The 18,389-nt window shown below is 31.2% G+C and overlaps 1 protein-coding gene across 1 annotated transcript in view; it reads right to left on the reverse strand.

The window, feature by feature from the left end:
• Nucleotides 1-17,232, reverse strand: part of LOC106462098 (myotubularin-related protein 13-like) — a 105,974-nt gene extending 88,742 nt beyond the window's left edge. The window contains exons 1-2 of the mRNA XM_022389234.1: nucleotides 17,109-17,232; nucleotides 16,274-16,429 (exon numbers count right to left, since the gene is read on the reverse strand). Coding sequence (XP_022244942.1) covers nucleotides 16,274-16,429; nucleotides 17,109-17,163 — 211 coding nt within the window. The 5' untranslated portion in view covers nucleotides 17,164-17,232. The remainder of the gene's footprint in view (nucleotides 1-16,273; nucleotides 16,430-17,108) is intronic.
• Between the last annotated feature and the right edge of the window lie 1,157 nt (nucleotides 17,233-18,389).

An 18,389-nucleotide genomic window follows, 5' to 3' on the forward strand; every position in this document is an offset into this window, starting at 1 on the left:
TACACTTAACTTTTATAACACACGCTATAAATCATATTGATTTACACACTTTACTTACGGTGCCTACTGTTCGCTTGACTCACTTATCTCTATCTTTAATCTATCTGCATATCTACCTCTTCTTTTATTTGCCGGGCTTATATAGTAAAAAAGAGGGCATCCCGAAGAAACTAGGAAATTCATGACCATTCGAGAAACTCCTTGCACACGCCACAAGCGCCAATGCGCCAGCAGCGTCACATGACTTCAACTGTCATAACAATACATTTCCTTGCATCAGGTTTGAACCTAGGACTTATCATACACTTGACTAGTGTTCTACTGACCAACTACGATAAAGGGATAGCCCTTTCTAATAAGGCACTTTTTAACAACTTAAACTGCTACATTCTTCCACTATCATAAACAACTTTAACAAGGACAGTTATATGGCCTAATTTGGGGTTGTGAGACGGTCCCACTGTGGGAGCCAATGTGGTAATTTTATTTTTTCCTGATATATATTCTTGCCCCGAGACCTGATGCACGCTCCAAGAATGCTTTAGTAACTGAATTAAAGGGCTAGTCCCCAAAACCTACTACATTTTGCGCAAGTACTCTACCAACTTAACTAAAGGGCAAGCTAGTAAGGCACTTTTTAACAACTACTATGCACTAAAGAACGGTATGGGAAAACAAACTTTTGTATTAACCATTTACACTTCTGAATACTAGATTTTTATATTTCTTATATCCATAAAGCTTTAAACTAATAAATATTTGAAAAGGAACCATCTATGCCCAACAATTTTGAACGTCACTTTTCAGCCGTTATCTTAACTGTCAGCAAATGCCAATCGCTTTCAAACTTCTATTTAAGTTTATCTCCATAAAGATTAAAGGATATAAGCGTTTTAAAAACACATATTTATTCCCGACAATTTTGATTATTAATCATTTCTGATCAAAAGAACGCTAACTATACAAATCGAAAGTAAAAAGTAACCTGTATCTTAATTAATAAATCCAATTCTATATTAACATTTACGTCCTAAATCATCAGTTGGGTAGTTATCGCTTACAACAATATTTTCGTCCGTAAATTTTCATAGAGTCGCTGTTTCCTGACATATTCATTTAAATGAATATTTTCTGAAAAGTTTTATGATCTACGCTCCTAACCAGAAACACTGTAAAAGCGTCTCATTGTTTAGCTTTTACAAAGAATATGCGTTGGTAATTGTTTAAAAATTCAATGCTCTGTAAATATTCAAATTTTTATATTGACAGAGGCGTCACTAGGCACTGGCACACGGGGTTCGATTCTGTTTGACAGTGCCCCGAATCCCATACTGGTGTCTTGAAAATCAGAATAGAGAACCATAATCAATAACATAATGAAACACCTAAAATTCCTGCGCATAAGGGCCTAAGCCCCGAATCTTGCGACGCTTCTGTTTACTGAATAAAAATAAGTAGCTATTACTTTGGTTACATACTAAGAATAATTCTAACAAAAAAATGAAATAAACTAACATCTATACGTGTTACTGTTGTCAGTTGTGTGTCTTAATGTCATCAGGCAATTTTTCGCCACCTGTTGTTTTGTTTGTTGGGTTACTAAAAAACAGGTGTTCTTCACTTTCGGTTTACGTAAAAACAAAGTCGTCAAGTCACACTCATGATGTCTGCCTGTTTATATATCCACATGTGACTTTTAAATGTTCAAAAGCTTTACTGTTCAAGGATGAGCACTTAACTGTATCAAGTTTATAAAAATGTAAACTGATAATTCAAAGACTTTTTTTATATTTCACCCGAAAGCCCACTTTCTCTTATTTAAAATTAAATTATATCCTATTAAAACTTAAATAACATGCAATAGTCTTTTTCAGATAGCTATTTTGTAACTCATACAGTTGAAATGTGGGTGTTTTAAAAGTACGTGTATACGAGATATTCTATTTCTGTAAAAAAAATAATGCTCTTACTAGTTTTACTTGACAGCTTTATGCTTTCTTTCTCTGTTTTTGCCAAACGCAATTATGTTATGTATGATAAAAATCCTGTTGATTAAACACGTAACTTCAGCAGTTTACAGTCCCAGTGTTCCACAATAATTCAAAATATACTTTTTTTAATTATTTAAAGCCAAACGTTTATTAATGAAAAATGGTTTTATATCTTGAAGATCGTTCATTTTGATTTTAAATGAAGCCTACAATTAAAGACCGATAGAGTGCGATCGTAAATATTTTTGTAAGCCTCAAAACTTATGTCATCCAAATTGTAAGAAACAAAAAAACCATCACTTTGTTTCACTATTTAACAGACATTTTTGCGGAAAGTTTGGTACAACACCTGCAGCGGTGAGAGATGATGTCATCCCTCTTCTCACCTGTTTAATTACTTAAGAGCTAACTATAGGTATGACATTAAATTTGATGACGAAGAACCCACTTTGAGACAATGAATTTGAAGACAAGTTAAACGAGTAATGAAAAAAACTTTACAACAATTTTAACATAGTAACAAATGTACAACATTTCGACAAGGTTATATATCTTCGCTAGAGGTCATTAGGTTAAAACTCGTAATAAAGTTTTCTTCATCACTCATTCAAACCGTCTTCAAACTATACAAGTATGAAATGTTTCTCACTTAAATTTTAGAAAATAAAGTCGAAAAATACTGTTGTAACAGTGAACAAAAGTGACATCATCGTATTTGAGAAACACGTGAAGAAATAAATATGTGTTTGACTCATGTGGACTCTAAGCTGCACAAACAGAAATTCCTTCTGTCTGTTTCTGCTGTGCACCTACATGGGTGAAGAATCTTTACTTCCAACGAAGACACTATATGTTTATCGTTTCGTAAGTTATTGAACATACTGTATAAATATGAAGTCCGAAAAAAATTATTTACATGAAAAGCTCAATCACATCTTGCGACAAGTGCGGTTTAACTCAGTCATCGACCCCAATAGACATTGAAAAGTTCATCAGCCGCACCCCCTCAGTACTTGATTTCAGCAGCTGTACACTGGCCTCGAGGTGTGTCAACAGATAGATTTTATGAACTTGAGACTGTTCATTTATATGATGAATTCAAAATCACTTTAAAAAAAAGATAGTTCCCGAAATATTTTAATAAACTTTAAAACTGGAATGAGCAATTTTATTGTTATTTTTGTTTGGTTGTTTTTGATAAAGTGCAATCGACATCACTAATGATACGTAATTAGTTTTTATGTGTACGCTACCATGCACGTGCTCATGATTTTTTCAGTGTCTGTAATTACAGCTACAGAATTTCTAAGAATCAACTGCATTAGTGCTTTTACTGTGAAATTCAACTATAAATGGTTTGTCGGGTTTAGTTGTTAATTTAAATAATATAAAAAGGCCATAGCCAGCAATACAGAGTAGGAGTCTCCCCCCCCCCAAAAAAAAGTGGACCTTTTCTTCACACAAAGAATTTAAGCGAGTTAGATGAAAGTCAAGTGTTTATTTAAGTAAAAACCTTTCAGATTTTTTAGAACACTAGTGGTCATTCGACCCCGGCCCCTAACTATGCCCCTGCTTAACAGTTATCGCAAACTTTAAAAACAAAGCTTATTAATTTCTTAAAACTATAATATGGGTGGTTCTTAGCGTTTTAGTTTCCACCTCGGGATGAGTCATCTATTCAAAATACAAATGTCGAACATACAAGCTAGTCGCTACACACTATTATATTTCGTAACATATTTCGTTTTCTACCAATTTAAACGTGCGTAGGTAGGAGCAATGCTATTGCACCAATATGGGTAAATAACACATTTAAATACCATCAAAATGCATCATTTTAAGTGAAAGTTACAACAATTATCCGAGGGGGCATGTTTCCTCATGTAGCTTTATCACTCATTTCCTGTCCCCTCCAGAAATAGCACCCCCTTTATAGATCTTTTCCTACGCTCCTCAATGATGCAGGAAAGTTTCACGCGCATAATTAAGTCAGGGCTAAATAATATATTCGGTGAATGCATATCATTTCAGTATGATTCTCTTTATGTTATGAATTTTTGGATGAAAAAAAACTGATTCACTTAAAAACGCCTAAACATGGATACCAAAACATTGTATAATTTCCAAATTATACTCGTTACAACTGTTTATAGTACAGGTTGAGTGAGCTCAAACAACACTTCGATTTTTCTCCTTGTTTTTTTTTTTTTTTTTTTTTTTTTTTACATGACGTTGTGGCTATAGAGAAGGAATCCCCCCCCCCCTTTCCTTCAGCTTCTGGAATAACTGTGAACGACTTACTGGATTAGCTTGAACTTTGAAATTTGTCTTATGCTCCTAACACTGTAAACCATTCTTTGTGCTAAACTAATGCAACCAAACAACACTTGTTCGTAAAACATATGAAACTTGCAGTTATTTCAAAGTTAAGAGCGTGAAACTTACAATAATGACAAAAAATTAATCAATCTTCAAAAGACAGCGTTGTAGGAAAAGTTGTTTCTTTCAAAGGCACAGTATATGAAAAATATAAAGTAATGCATTTATTAAAATATAAGCAACTTAAAATATGACTTGAGATATTGGGACACATATTTATGTAACAACAAAAATTCAAAATTTAAAGGATTGTTTTAAGCCAGTTCAAGATTACACTCCCTGTTGCTTATAGAGACCTTTATCGTTTGTATACCTTCATTTAAATATTGAAATTATGAACATTACTTCAAAGCACTGGCTATACAAAAAATATTATTCTGCACACTAGTACATTAGATTAGCTATAGAAAAAAAATGCTATTCATAAAAATTAAGCACACTAGTAAGCAGCACTGGCTATATAAAAAAATAACACTCATGAAATTTATGCACACTAGCACTCAACACTGCTAAAAACATCTTTTCATAAAATATAAAATTTCTGCATATAATGATCATACCAAATAACTGTTGGCTACTCTGAACAATACATTCATGAATGGGTATTTTACAATTCTGGAAAAGAACATTAAAAGTCATGTAATTAATATTTAGAAGAATTTAGAAATTATTATTTATGATGTATGGATATTAAAGTTGCTGAGGAGTAAAATTTACATCAAATAAGGCAATTAAATGTATAACTACAGAAGGTGAGCTGGATTCCTGTATTGAAAAGCTGAGTTTGAAAGCAGACAGGTTCTATTAGTCTTTGTTTTTAATTTAATATCATTTACAACAGTATGCTAATTTTTTACTTTATACAGTAAGAAAATTGAAGGGTTCATCAATGATCAACAGACTTTACTACTGTTTTTCTAAAAACAGTTTCAAATTCTTTACAATAATATGCTAATTTTAGCATTTCTTTGTATAAGAAGACTTTACATCTCAATCACTACAGGAAACTAAATGTAATTTTCTTCTATTCTGTAATAAAACTGATGGAATATGATGTATACATATCATAAACTGTATACTACAACTGAGTGGCATGATGTGGAGCTTCATTTTTTTATATTCTAAAAGATGGAGAAACAGGAATGATAAATATCCACATGTTCATGATTTAATGTCAGAAGAAACAGCAATAAGTATTGGTACTAGTGTTCTAGTTTGTCTGCCACAAAGGATACCATAAATTAGAAGGTTTTTAAACACAGTCTGTAGTTCATCAAATCTGATATTACATATACAGAAGCATCACTTAAAATCTAATATATATATACATATATTTGACACACACACACACACACACACACCACATACTAAATAATGAACTTCTACATTTCCTTCAAACATTGAAATTCTCTGTACAGATATAAATCATTATCTCAGCTCAATACATTTATTAATTTGAATGTTTCATCATCTACCTATTATTAACATCCCAACAGGAAATAAATAAATGACAGGTAATTTCAACCAAGGAAATTGTTTCCTCCATGACCTGAGAGATTGAATAGTAACAGGAAATTATGTACAATGAAAATAATCATAAAGCAAATATTTTGAATCTACATGTATGTAAAGTTTATGAAATCCGACTATCAATAAGTTATCCTAATCTTAAAATAATACTGATTTGCTATTGATTTACATGTATGCTTCTATAGGTCTGTTGTATAATGCTGATTTCAGACATTCTATGTGGTATCACACCTTTCGTTACATCAAAGTAGGTGATTATAAATATCTATTTACTCTTTACCATTTTTTTGTAGTACAAGTTTTTTCCCCTTTTTTTGTTTTCGATTTACTTATATCACAACAGTCTTTGACCCTGAATAAATTATGTTGCTTTCATTTTTATATGTAAAATCTTACACTGAGCAGAAGCATAAACAACAGTAATAATCTTATAGTTAATGGCAGCCTCTGGAGTCTGAAACATATTATTTTAATTTTACTCAGAACACAGAAATAACCTAAGGAGAATTTTTTGTGTTAAAATGGAGTTGTATTATACACATGTATGCCTTTTAATGAACACGTTGATTCCATTAATTTTGAAATATAAATTTTAAACTTAGAAAAGATACTGTAATAAATGTTTATAACATCTCCAGACTTTTGAGTTTCAGTACATATGACATTGACAATAGTCAAGTGTTTGTTAGAATAACAAAAGTTTTAATAAACAACACTTATTGCCTTTAATTGATTATTGGTCAAACAAAGTACCAGCTAATAAATCTACACAAAATGGTGTTCTGGGTGAAAGTCCATTAAACAAAACATACCATGATAAAACAAAAGTGTTGTTCACAATATCTTATAAATCTAAAAGGTTCTCACACAGGAAACATGCTTGTATGGAGAAAAATGTAAAACAGGAAAAACAAAGGGAGGAGCTAGCAAGAATGCAAAACAGCTGGTATGTTCAAGTCACCTTAAGTGCATCTTCTTCTTAGTTTCATCAATCAGGTGGAGAGCAAAACTTACTCTTGTCAAACATGTTACACAATTTGAATAGAAAAATTAATTGAATTCCTAACGTAGATAGTTCCAAGCCCTTTTTTCTTTTTCAGTTGGAACACCTGGTACAGGTAGGTGAATTTGTGTGATAATACATGTACATACTGTTCTCTCTTTTATATTCAACAATTTATTTTTTTAGTAGTTCCTTTTGCTTGAATGGGCAGTATATAAATAATAATTCACCAATATTTGTAATTCATACTTTGTTCTTGGACAGTACAATTACTACATGGTAAAAATAGCTTAAGAAAGAACTTAAGTGTTTAAAAAATCCTAATTACTAGCCTGGTAAAGACAAATTTGTTTTTTTATCTAGCAAAACTTGTTTTAATAATAATTTTCAATTCATTAAGTATAAAATATATTACTTCGTGTATGCAAAACATTTACAAAACTGATTCTCAGTGTATATACATACACATGTGATATGTGTCATTAAACAAGTACATGTACATAGTTCAAGCAATTGTTATCAAACAACATACCTGTACAATAGTACAGATCATCAACACTATTCTGTCTCCAAACACATATCAAAGGAAAAATCAATTAGGAATTTTTTGGGTTCAGTTTTAGTGAATTCCCTAAAGATCTATAACATTTACAGTACAAGTTATCATACTGCAGCTTTTCACAGTACACACAAAGATAACCAATTACCTAAATATTACTAATTAGTGTAATTCTTTGTTAGAAGATTTGTCAAAATACCTGAAATAAAATATAAAAAAAAGTACAAATTTTAAGATACAAACATTTTATAAAAGATACTTATTTACATAGCCAATTGTTTTGATGATTCCATTTAAAATCATATATAAAAAATGAATGAAACTGTTCTGAGAACAGAGGTATTTATTACCTGTTCCACTAAAACATTTGATAAGTTAATAAAAGACAGCACAATGACATTTTACACATTATGTTAAATGAAACATTACTATACCATTTCATGCTTCCAAAAATTTTAAGTTTGTTATAAAAAAATTCTTGTAATTCCAACAAGATAGTAACTAAAGTTTTACATGTCATTTTCTAGATGTTAACCATATCAAAGACATTTTGCTGCTATGGCATATTCCTCACCCTAAATTCATTAGACTTCTGATTATCTACCAAGATTACAAATATTGAATATATATAATTTGATATGTTTTTATTTTGTTATTAGTACCACATTCACTGAAATGGTTTGATACAAAATAATCAAACCTTAAAATATCCTATGAAATAATTTACCACAGATAAAAAACAATTTTTTCTTCTTAAAATTATTTACGGTGTATTTGAATACTTGGTTATATTGTATTCTTAAACAACAACAAATCACAGCTTTATAGTTACTCATCAGTAGAGTACTTTAAACAACTGAGAGACTGTGTGGCATTAAACATTTACACAGCCTCAACAAGTCTTCTAGATTTTGTAATGTTTATATGCAAACTTTCTGTAAAAATAAATGTATATTCTTATGCATAAACTATTGTATACTAATAATGTTCATGTTGTTCAGCTTTTTATATCTTACAGTATGCCATCAATACGGCTGTTGTAGGTGAAGCTAAATCATTAGTTGCATACAGAAATAATTATCTCTGCTTAAAAATCTTAATATTTCATGCTAATTGAACTTCACTTCTCAAGTCAAACTAACTGTTGACTATATGTTACCATCTGCTGGAATAATTGAAAACCATACTGATCAGAAATACTAATTTCAGCAAGTTGATTTAATCATAACTTTGATTAATCAATAATTGTATCTGGTACTAATTGATGTAATTGCTGCTCACAGGTAATAGATTATATTGATTAAATCACCCAGTTAATCAGCCTGTCAATCTACCTATATGTCTATTGCCCAAAGTGTTAGTATAATTGTTCCTTCAACGCTGTCCTTGCACACTCACCATTGATATGAATTAAAATTTGAGCCCAAACTTTATTTTTTAGTAAATTTTCCATTCCCCTCCACTACTGCCAACAAAAATTCATTCTCTAAGCCACTCACCCTGTTTGAAAAATAAAACTCTCTTAACTGGAATCTAGCCTATTTCTTCCACATCTTAAACTTGTGCCCTCTCATCCTTTTATCTTCATAAAACAGCATATGCCTTTATCCTATCTATCCCTTGGATAATCTTGTAAACTTCAATAAGATCACCTCTTAACCTTCTTTTCTCAGAAAAAAGTATGCTCAGAGGCCTTCATCAATCCCTATAAAATAGCTCTTCCATCCTTGGAATCAACTTAGTAGCCATCCTCTGAACCCTTTCCAAAAAGTTAATATCTTTTCTTAGAAAAGTAGACTAAAACTGTACATAGTACTGCTAGTGAGGCCTAACTAGTGATTTGTACATAGAAATAATTACCTGTTTTGACTTGTAATCTATATCTATTAATACCCCGTAAATTCCATTATCCATATTATTAATAAAAATTCATTACTTTTATAGCTTAAGTGACTTATCTACTAATAGAGGTGGACCATTAACTTGATTAATCAATATAATCAATTACCTAGAGCATCAGTTACATCAGTAAGAGTCACATAATATTATCAATTAATCATAATTATGATTAAATTGATTAACGTAATGAAAATAATAAACTAATCAAGTTTACTTTTCTGTTTTTGGCTTCTTACAACTATCCAAGAAATCAAAATAGCATCATTATGCTTTCTGGTTTTGATTAACTAAAGTTCATTCAGCACTGAGCAAGCCCATGATTTGAGAGTCCCGAGTTCAACTCCTGTTGCCACCAAACATACTCCCCTTTCAGTAATGGGGACATTACATTTGTAGCTAAGACAAAGCTACTATGTACCCATTACCAAATATTAGGCTACTCTTTTACCATCATATAGTGGGATTAATTGGAACATTATATGCACCTACAGCTGAAAGAGCAAACATGTTTGGTAATACTGAATATCAAATTCACAACCCTCAAATCCTGAGGCAACCACTAGGCCATTCTGGTCCCGGAACATTATAACATGACAATCAATCCTGTTCATTGGTAAAGAGTTGCCCAAGGATTAGCAGTGGATGCTGTCAGCCAGTTGCCTTCTCCCTGGTCAGTATTACGGAAGAGCAGCAGAGGAGTCTCAGTAGCTCTTCTATAACTCAAACAAACTTCAACTTCAGATCCATACAAACTGAAACCACTCAACACAATAACTAGTACTACTTCCACTGACATGACTACGTATGACACTGCACATGCATTCTTCTTGTACACACATCACAAACGTGAGGGTGTGGCCCACTGGCCGCTAGGTACATAAGTAGCTAGTAATACTTGTTGTTCACGTTTACCATTTTCTACACTTAAATAATAGTGTAGCTTTAGCTTAATATATTGCTTACTTATTACAAGGGTTAAAACTTGAAAATGAGGAATGCACTTTTTAGAAAATAAAAGTTTTGAGACAGCTTGAGTACAAAATCTTGTCGAAAAGTTGTACATTTATAATAAAGTTTTTTCATTACCCAGTCAAGCCGTCTCAAAACTTTTATTACAAGGGTACAGATGGAACAAGTGTTATTTAGAGTAAAAATGCTTTAATAAAAAAACATTATGGAAACTTAATATTCATTGTTCTTTCTTCGTCCAAAGGAAATATTGATTGCTAAATAACTTGCTCTTTTAATTGTGTTTGTCAGAAATTACTAAACCTAGAATAATAACAGTCTATAAATATGTAGTACCTTAAACTGTTAACCTGTTTCCATGAACAAGACTCCTCTTCAATTATGATGAGATATAGCTAGATGGGAAGAACTAAAAAGGGAAAATAAGCTTGATTATACCAGAAGATTGAAAGTTGGCTAATGTTACTCTTCTTTTCAAGGGAGATGATAGAAATTGCCATGGTAACTATAGGCCCAATATTCTTACACCAGTGGTAGTAAAAGTTTTTGAAAATTGATAAACGATGGTTTGCAGAGTCATTTAACAAAGTCTATTTTTGTTGGATAGTCAACATGATTTTACGAGGGGGGAAAAATCTTGCCTTACTAATCTTTTGACATTTTATGAAGAGGTTACTGCATATGTAGTTGAGGGTATGGATGTAGGTTTAGTGCATTTGCATTTTCAGACAAGGTTTGTTAAAGGGTTGTTAAAAAAGTTATACATGTGGAATATAAATTGGCTCATTGGACAAAAGCAGATGGTTGTTATCAATGGAGTTCAAGCAAACTAGATTAATGCTCCAAGTGGGGTCTCTCAGGACTCAGTGTTAAGACCTTTAATCTTGTTGATTTACATCAATGACATAGATGAAGGTATGGTCAATAAATTGCTTAAATTTGCTGACAGTATCAAAGCCTTGAACATTCATGGCTGTAAGAAAAATGCTGTTATTTTACAAAAGGATTTAGATCCTTTAGCAAGTTTGACAAATAAATGACAGATGGCTTTTAATTATAATAAATGCAAGGTAACACATATGGGTTATCACAATTTGAATTATATGTATAATTTTGATGAGAATAACCTTAACAATGTTATGAAATATGAGGATCTTGATATTCTTGTTGATCATTCTCTCAAACCATCCAAGCAGTGTGCTGTTACTTGTGGTAAGGCAAGTAGGATTTTAGGTTGTATCTAAAAAAATAATTAGTACAAATCTAAATAGGTTATAATTTCATTGCACAGGTAACATGTTAGACTACATATAGAGTATTGGGTTCAGTCTTCTCCTTACCTTAGAAAGAACAATAATTTGTTGTACAGGTTTCAGAGGAGGACAACTAGGATGATACTTGGGAATAGAGTGGTTGTCATACAAGCACACTTAGGATGGAGTGGTTGTCATGTAAGGATAGGTTAAGATCTCTGAAATTGTTTGCTGTTGAAAATGTTTAGAGGGAATCTGATTGACGAGTTTAAGATTGTTAAAGGAAATGTCAGATTTGATGCATCATTTTTTTTCATACTTAGAGGACTAGGAGACAGAAATACAAAAATTTTAACAGGGTGTTAGTCTTCTTCAGCTAAGACAGTTTTATTTCTATAACAGGGTGATTGGTCTTTAGAATAAAATGTCCTCAGATGTAGCAGATACAGTAAATTTAACTGTGTTTTAGGGAAGGCTTCATAAATATTTGAATGATAAGAGCTGGCTTTGAGTTTTTTTTTTTGTTATCTTAATAGGTTTAGTTTAGTAGCTGGGATAGCCTATATATACCAACAGGTCCCTTGTCCTTAAACGTTATATAATAAATATGACCTTCATAATGTGCAATGATAAATAAACATGCAATAAGGATAGAGATGTGTCAAATCATACTTTTGTTGATTCAAAATAATAAATGTTTTACTCATTTTGCACTGGAGTATTATTCTGTACAAAATAGTGACTAATATTATACCCATGACAATCCTATTCTCCACTACCTTTATTAAGTGAAATGGCCCATGCTGTTAAGTTTGCCCCTTTGTAAAGTGAACCAACAACTACAGTATCCACGTGTTTGATCACCTAGATGTAGTTATACTCGATCCTCAAAACTAAATGCAACTTATGTTGACCTGTACCTAATAGTAATCTATATAGTCACTGTTCTGTTCAGTGTTTTTTTCACTTATAATCAGTGTCATAAACTTATTTATTTTCATAAACAAATCTTTTTGTAATTTTAGTAATCTTGTGAAAATTTGTTGGAAGAAACCCATGGAATGGTATTAATCTTACTTTCAGCTTGTTTCAAGTTTCTTACTACACTATACATTGCATATATAATATTAAATTTTCATATACAACGGTGTAATATTAAAGTGCAAAGAAAATCCATTGTAATGATGCAGCATTTTATGTATAGAACTTTGAATTTTTATTGTTTATATTTTTCATGTTTTTTTTTTTTTGCATAATTATAAAGTCTATGTTAAAAGGTAATATAAGCCAAGATTAGCAACTTTAAAAATTTTATATTTGATAAACAGTAGAAATTAATGTAACAGATGTAATGTAATTTCAACCTTCACTACAACTGGGTTTTATATACTCACTGAACTCTTGAACTTCGACCAAACTATGTTCATTTCATAGCATGCGCTTAAGCTGTACTTGTATGACATTTTTTGCATTACTTTAAGATAGGAAAGACTTAAGTGGTAAAATAGAGTTGACATTTGCATTTTCAATAACAATACTTGATATACAGAAGATGAAATAATGAAATGAATAATTAATGTTTCTATAATTCAAATATCAATGACCATTAATACAATTAACTAGAAGTTTGAAATTCACTTTATTTACATAGTGATTCTGAAAGCAAACCAGTTTTTTTATATATTTATTCAGTAGCAAAACTTTATGATTTAACCACCTTTTAAAACAATAATCACCAGCAAATTACTAAGTTTTATGAACTAATGATAGTTCCATTAATTTTTATTAAAAAAATGAGATCACAGACAAAAATACTAATAATTAAAACTTAACATAAGAAATAGCGGCAATGTTCTAAAGACAAGTGCCTTTTCCTAACTTGTGTAGAATTAACAGCAGGCCTAAGAATAAGATACTTACTGCAATAGAAATTATATTTTTCTGCAACATATTTTATTGAAAATCTTACTTTTAATATCTTAACATAACAATGTTTTGGGACAACATGAGACCTGTTGGTCCATCTTGGCTGTCCCATCCTCTAAACTAAAACTATTATAAATAAATTTTAAAAAAATCTTAAAGCCAGCCCTTATCATTCTTGTACTTATCAAGCATTCTCTTTTATACTCACTTAAATTTACTGCCAACACAACATCCAAAGGTAACCCATTCCAAAAGCCAACCACCTTGTTATAAAAATAAAACTGACTCAGCTGAAGATGACTCCTACCTTGCCAAAATTTATATTTATGTTCCCTAGTCCTATTATTCTCACCATTACATATGAAAAAAGATGATGCATCAACAATTCCCTTTACAATCTTAAAGACCTGAATCATAATCCCTCTAAATCTTCTTTTTTCAAGAAAAAATAATTTCAGAGATCTTAATCTCTCCCCATATGACAACCCCTCCATCCAAGGCACCATTCCTCCTCTGAACCCTTTCCAACAATTAAATGTCCTTAAGATAACAAGCCCAAGACTGAATACAGCCAATTAAGTTGGTCTGATGACTTCATTGCTTTAATAAGCACTATATTACTTCAATATCACAGTATTTTATAAGATGCTGTTATTTTCACATACTAATAAAATGACATCAACCATGTAAAAAACAGCGATATATATGAACGAACCTAATGTGACAAATTTTAAATCCTTTCAAGAGTAAAATAAAGCAACAATATTTTAGCTGCTCATGTTCAGAAGATTGTGACCACCAATCGTCTTTGTTAAAACATTATAACATATAAACCAACAAGCACTAAAAGGCTATAGAAACTTCATCGTACATTTTGTAACAGATGTTACACACTGCTTAAACATTTTTATAACAAATAAAACTAATTTATTTCATTATTAACTTAGATTTTTGGAGTTAACAGCATTTATTAAGCATCCTCACTAATAATGATAATGTATATCATGTTCATGTATTACAGATATACAAACTCCATGAAATACAACTTGTTCATTTTTAATTAAGCACATTCATTACAGCTGCCAGGCTCATAGAAAAGTCTCACCTCAACTACCTGTATCTTTTTATGAGATGAAATAAATCTTATAGTGAAATGGTGCATTTCTTAACTGAAAAAACATTAATTGTTTATTTACATTTAATTTTATATTTTTTAACACTGTACTTCAATAAACTTGAAACTACATTTTATGACTGGGGCCAGGGCAATGTGGTCATAAAATCACAATCTATTAGCTAATAACTTTGAAAATATGAGAGAGAACCTTGAACCCATCATAAATGTAAACAAAATTATAGCAAGTAGAATTAAATATGAATATAAAATTTAAAATAAAGCCTACAAATTACTTATTTTTAAACTTTTAAGGGAAAAAAATCAACAAAAAATAGCATAAATTAGACTAACCCTCGAAAAATACCATACTTTCATAATGTTTTTTGTTTGTAAAGTCTAAAAACACAACAAACATACCACTGCTTAGAACTGTACACTAGAGCTGTGACATTCTGAAAGTTTTTTCTAAAATAGAGTGTAATCTTACCAAGTACACAAGGTTGTGGTCAAGTATTGTTGGAATTCTGAAATTCATCTATATAGATGTGATTTTTATGATATCATTAGAATCTTCTGCAATGCTCTTTGTTTGGAGTATTTTAACTTTCAGGTATCCTGAACAATAACTTAATATGCAACTATTTGGCCCGCTACACTCAACAACTAATAGCCTAAAGAATCAAGTTTTAAAATCTATTTTACATATACTTGATGCTTAAAAAAATTCAAATAATTGAAAACTCCTAACTGCCCGAATGAGAAATAAATTCACTCGCTCAAATAGCTAGTATTTGTTTTAACACAGGTGACTGTAGAAAAATAAAGAACTGAAAAAAAGGGCTCCTTATAGTTTATAAGTTGTATATATATTGCAGCATTAGTTGCTAATAAAATCTCATGAAAGAAGTAATGGCTTCAAATGGTTGATGCACTGACAGCCACAGCTTACAACAAAAAAATAAACTTGTCATAAGTTGTTCTGAACCTTTATAAATAACAGTCAAAAGAAAATTAAAACCATGTAAAATTACATATAAAATCATCTATGACAAGTCTGTGTGTGTGTGTGTGTGTGTGTGTGTGTGTATGTTCATGAAAGCACACAATTTCAAGATTTGGGTTCAAAGTGTATCAATATTACCTGTCTCATATTCCAAAATGACTGATTTCAATTTGTTGAACATCAGATGTATACAGGTATGTGCCTTTTAACTGAATTGTATCATAACAGTTAAATATTCTGTTAAGATACTTTAACCCTTTACAACTGTAACTTATTATATTGCACCATATATTATATTAACAAATAAATCATCTTAACTCATTAAGTGGTTGGTGAAGGTTTATAAAAATTTTATCAATGCATTCATTGATACATAAAATGCTTTGAAAAAACTCCCTTATTAGATTTATAATATAATTACAAATATGAAAGTTTCATTCCTTTTAAATAATTAACTTAAAAAGTATGTGCTTTTTTAATATGCTTGTTGTTGTTGTATTAAACTTAAAATAGGTCAGATGAGTCAACAAAATATAAGTCAAAAAGAAACTGCACTGAATCATAAGACTATACTATACTGTACACACTATACAATATAAAATTTATTTTAACTTGTACTGGCCTACAGCCACAGTCAGATTAACTCTGATGGAAGTCCGAGGCTTCTAAATTTTGTGGGGCCTCTCCATGCATATTCAATTTCTTCCTTAACTGATGTACCATCCCCTTATCCAGACTTAAACACTGATCCAACGTCAAATTGGAACTTTCTTCATTATGTAAGGGCATGTTCTTTTGATCTGCACATTGTAATTACATTATTATTTAATAACTTGGTATATGCTTTTATACAAGATATGTACTTAACAAAAACAAGAAATGGGCAATATGTTTCCTTACACATACTTTATATCTTGAGAATAATAATAAAAGAGGAATGCAGCTTTTCAAGTGGAGATGTCATTGGTATTTTAAATAGGATTCTCTTTGAATTTGACTGCAAAGCTACGTTTTAACTTATACCACATAGTCCCTCCTTTAATAAAAGATCAGTGGTGTAGGAAGGAGTTACAAAGTGGGGGTACTTAACTGAACATGCAGATAATACAGTAATATAACTTACAATAGCTATACAAGTCAAATATGTAAAAGTGGGGGGGTGCTGTCACCCGCAGTTCCGACGCCTCTGAAGATGTCATTTTGATGATAATACATTATACAGCCAATCAGCCGTGTCACACGCTACTTTAGTTTTAATATATTTATAAATTAGTAGCTTATATATTTTTACGAACCCCCACCCCTCAAAATTTGGGATCCTGGGCTTCTACCCTTGTGTTAATCCGGCCCTGCCTATAGTGAAGTACAAAATTGCAATACTGTCAATAGTTCTGTTTAAGTATAACTAATAACTATAGTAAGTACTTCAGCAACCGATAGAAATAAATTACTTATTCTAAAGGTAAATTTCATACTTACTTGCTTTGTCGTGATCGAAACCAACTATAACAAAATAGTCGGCCAGACGTGACATGCTTCTAACTACACAAATGTGATTTTTTTAGGCGTACTTAATTTACGTAACATTTTACTCTCCATTTGATCAATCCACCATGAAACCTACTGCAACCAGAAGCAGTAACAAATTTTCATCAACACTAGAGGTCACTATCATAAAATGAGAGAAAAAGTAGGAACCGAAGAGGAAGAACCTTGCCATATTTAATTTAATACATAAAAATATTTATTGGAAGTTTCACAGATTGCATAACGTAAGAGTTAAAAACGGGGTATAGTAGTCAGAAGCATGTGGCTTTATCCCAATACCATAGCAAAATAAATTTAAAACGTTACTGTTAATATTACATCATCTCTTAAAAGGAAAGAATTAAGGATCATAACTTTTATCAATATAAGCTTCTTTTTCATATTCCAGTTTATTTGTTTTTAATAAACCGACTATATTTTATGTAAACATTTCTGAAAACAAATTTGTGAGCCATACAGGGCCAAGTGGTTATTTCCAGGATTTCATGTCTAAGATTTTGAGCCATGAGATGTCTCTGAGCCTGCTTCGCCCTTTTATTTTTAGAAGCGGCGCTATAATCATAACAGTAAAATCAACTTTTCGGTTAAGAGTTGCCATGCAAGCAATAAATGATATTAACTGGTTGCTTTCCAAATGATCAAAAGCTCTAAATTAAGATGGCTGTGTTATAATGTAAATGTGTGGTATTCTATTTTTTCACAACATATACTTCATTGCCTCAAATTTAAACCAATTTGGACACCGAGTGAGTGCTCCACCAACTGAGATAAACAGGTAGCCCCATAGTGCTTGTTAGTAAGGCACTTTTGAGCAACTCAGGCGTCTTCATTTGCACAGGAATGTTGTGAAATATACACCATTTTGAGTATCACAGTTCATAGTATAATTACATATCAAACATTTTCTCTGCTTTTGTATAATAAAAATTCAGAAATGTGTGTTGTTTGCTTAACTCTGTTTGTTGTTTTGATAAAATTTAAAATACAATTAAAGTCGAGTGATCACAACAGTTTTGTTTAACTAGTAGTAAGTAATACTACTTGGCTTGTGGTGTGGTATTTTCAGCTAAAAACTGACTTTTGGACAAGTATCAGATAGATGGACCTACTAATAACAGCAGATTCACTCAGGAAATAAAGAGAGTAATTCTTAATATTATTGCGTCAGCGAGGTCACGTGACTAGTATCACGCCACTCCTTCTCTCGGACCT

The sequence above is a fragment of the Limulus polyphemus genome, unplaced genomic scaffold (genome assembly GCF_000517525.1).
Source record: "Limulus polyphemus unplaced genomic scaffold, Limulus_polyphemus-2.1.2 Scaffold1092, whole genome shotgun sequence".
Classification (NCBI taxonomy): Eukaryota; Metazoa; Arthropoda; class Merostomata; order Xiphosura; family Limulidae; genus Limulus; species Limulus polyphemus.